The sequence below is a fragment of the Solanum pennellii genome, chromosome 8, assembly GCF_001406875.1.
Source record: "Solanum pennellii chromosome 8, SPENNV200".
Lineage (NCBI taxonomy): Eukaryota > Viridiplantae > Streptophyta > Magnoliopsida > Solanales > Solanaceae > Solanum > Solanum pennellii.
The window spans coordinates 63,732,488-63,735,533 of record NC_028644.1 but is presented as its reverse complement, the minus strand read 5'-3'; the positions used below and the strand labels follow the sequence as shown (position 1 = coordinate 63,735,533).

Below are 3,046 nucleotides of genomic sequence, written 5' to 3'. Positions count from 1 at the left end.
TAGTCACTATAAAACAGGGGGGAAATCATATATTCACAACTTCAAAAAAATATATATGTTACTTGTTTGTTTTCATTTCAAATCTCTGTCTTTGAGAGGTCAATATAGACCCTTATGCAAATGTTTATTCAGAATCACAAGCATAAAACAATACAATTAGTTGTTTTCACCCCATCATTGTCAACATATTGCCAAATACATGAATCTTTGTTATCATCCAAGCATAACAATGCAAAAACAAAACAAAGAATCAAATGTACATGTCTATAGGCATTGATTAAATTCAAGTAATATAGTTCTTTGATCGAACGCGAACCCCAATATGGGATTCCTTGGATTCTCCAAATCCAATCCAAGAAGTTATTGGATTGCTAGTGCAATAGTTCTTGTTATCATTCTCATAATCATCTTAAAGAAGTTGATAGTTTATCTAGATTGTAAAGGCAATAGCCAACTTTCGAAAACCAAACCTGATGAAGAAAATCAAGTTAGTGTTGATTCAAATGGTACTATAAGAACTTATGCACTAGAAGAATTGAAAATGGCAACCAAAGACTTCAAGATTCGGATTGGTGTTGGAGCTACTTCATGTGTTTATCTTGCTGAGTTTGGAGATGGAAGATTAGGCGCGGTGAAGCGTGTTATGGAGGAAAGAGGTGGAGAAACAAAGATGTTCTTGGATGAAGTCTCTGTCTTGCTTAGGATATCACATCCTAACTTGGTTGGTTTAATGGGATTTTGCTTGGATAAAGGTAATCAACTTCAATTTCCTAGATTTTGAAGTGTGACTGTCTCGTCTAAAAGTTTAATCCGTCAGAGAAAACACACTTTTATGTACTTCACATGTGGTCCTGGTTATTTTTTTACAGACTAAGTACATGTAAATTTGTTTTGACGATGAGTGGAGGTGAAACTCCAACACAAGATCTCTGTCTGCTCTCTTACTAATACAACCACACTGTTTACTTTTTTTGGCTAGTATTTTTCGATTCTAACTTTCTACATGACCTGTTTAAGACAACAAATTTTAAAAAGGACATTTTGATACATTTTATTATGTTGTAGTTAATGTTCTTTTCATCTTTTCAGATGCCTAGTCATGCTTTCTTTTGTATTTCTCCATTAATTATTTGTTCGAATCTATTATTTCTCTGTCGAAAACAACCTCTCTACCTTTCAAGGTAAGGGTGTACTCTGCGTATATTTTACCCTCCTCAGTGGGATTACATTGGATACGTTGTTGTAACATATATATGCATAATGTTTCATATCTGATTCAAAATTCAGCTCCATTTATCATTTTAAAGCAGGAGAACAATTACTACTTTTGGAGTATGTTCCTAACAAAAGCCTCTTTGAGAGGATGCACACATACCATGGCCAATCCTCTGGTACATTATCATGGTCTAATCGTCTAAACATCGCGTTAGATGTTGCTCGTGCTCTTGACTATCTCCATTCAGTAGCTGATCCTCCTGTCATACATAGAGACGTTAAATCATCAAACATTCTGTTAATCAACGATGATCATGCCAAGCTTGCAGATTTCGGGCTATGCAAATTAGGCAATGATGTTATAAGCGCCACTACACCTACTAAAGTAAAAGGTTCACTCGGTTATGTTGACACATATTACCTTAACACGGGCCTCGTGTCACCAAAAAGTGATGTTTATAGCTTCGGAGTGTTACTTATCGAGCTCATTACTGGGCTCAAGTCAGTACAAGGCTCAATGACGCTTGCTGAATGGACTGAGGAATGTAGGGAAAAAAATGAGAATGTTGAGGTGTTAATTGGTATGTTGGATCCAAAACTCAATGGTAATGTTGATATAGAACAGCTAAGAGTTTTGGTTGATGTGGCTAATTCATCTTTGCTTGAAAATTGTGAAGCAAGACCAAACATGACACAAATTGTCTATAAAATTTCATGTTGTGTGGAGCCTCAATGTGTACATGAATTACCTGTGTAGAACTAAGAAGTGGTTGTAATTAGTACTACAAGTTTGTTGTTTTTTTTGGGTTCCAATCGACTGTCCTGTGTCTGATATCCGCATTGGAGTCAGACTATTCTGAATTCACGCTGTGTAGGGCCCATAAATGTAAAACCATCTATTTGTTCTAGTCAATCCTTGTATAGTATTTTTCTTCTTCTTTTTTTTTTTGTATAGGAACTCACTCTATAAGTGTTTTATTCAGCTTTTCTAGTGAAGCAATTTGGATAATTAATCCAATTAAACTTAAGGTGATAGTAAAGTGGTACATAATCTTCATATATACATTATAAATTTCAATTTTCAATTCTTTTTGTTGGTTTACTTATCTTCTTTGAAGTATATTGGTAGGAAAACAAGTACTATGTTGTTAATGTTTACATTATGATAGACTGTTTACATCACACCCTTTGAGGTGCAGACCTTGCTAACACAGAATATTCTATATACCGAGTTATCTTTAATGACAATGCTAAATATGGATTAATAATTTTGTCATGTCCTATCTTGCTTCGTTTAATTGTCTACCCATTTTTTTTAAAAAAATTGATATTTAAATAAAATTCGGCTATTATAAGTAAAAGAGATGTTAAATCGTAAGCTTAATCACACTTCTGATGATAAAAATATGTATCCATATAATATATTACTTTTCATAAATAGTGTGTAAAAATATCAAAATATTTGGTCAAAATCTCTAGACCTGTTATTGATAGTAATAATTTTAGAGCTTCTATTTCTACAAAAGATTGTTAATTATTACTACCCAAAAAAAAGATAACTCGTTATATAGGGGTAATTATAATGTGATTGTTATAAATGAAATATTTTCTCCATTTCAAAATAAGTGAATTTATCTGATAAGAAAAAATTTAAGACATAAAGTAAACATTGTTTTTCACTTTTGCCCTTTTAGATATTCTCAAACTGTTCTTGAAAATATAAATAGTTTAAAGTAAAATCATAAATATGGGCAATCAACTCTCTTGAAATTAACACCTAAAAGATGTAAACGAGGAGCAAAAATGCAAAAAAAAAAAAATAAAAAAATTC

General features: G+C 32.5%; 1 protein-coding gene across 1 annotated transcript; it reads left to right on the top strand.

Annotated features, from left to right (window-relative positions):
• Positions 1 to 322: 322 nt before the first annotated feature.
• On the top strand, positions 323 to 1,972 carry LOC107027833 (probable receptor-like protein kinase At1g49730). Its single transcript, XM_015228889.1, has 2 exons — positions 323 to 752; positions 1,311 to 1,972. Exons 1-2 carry the CDS (start codon positions 323 to 325, stop codon positions 1,970 to 1,972), a joined length of 1,092 nt encoding a protein of 363 aa, XP_015084375.1.
• The last annotated feature ends 1,074 nt before the right edge of the window (positions 1,973 to 3,046 follow it).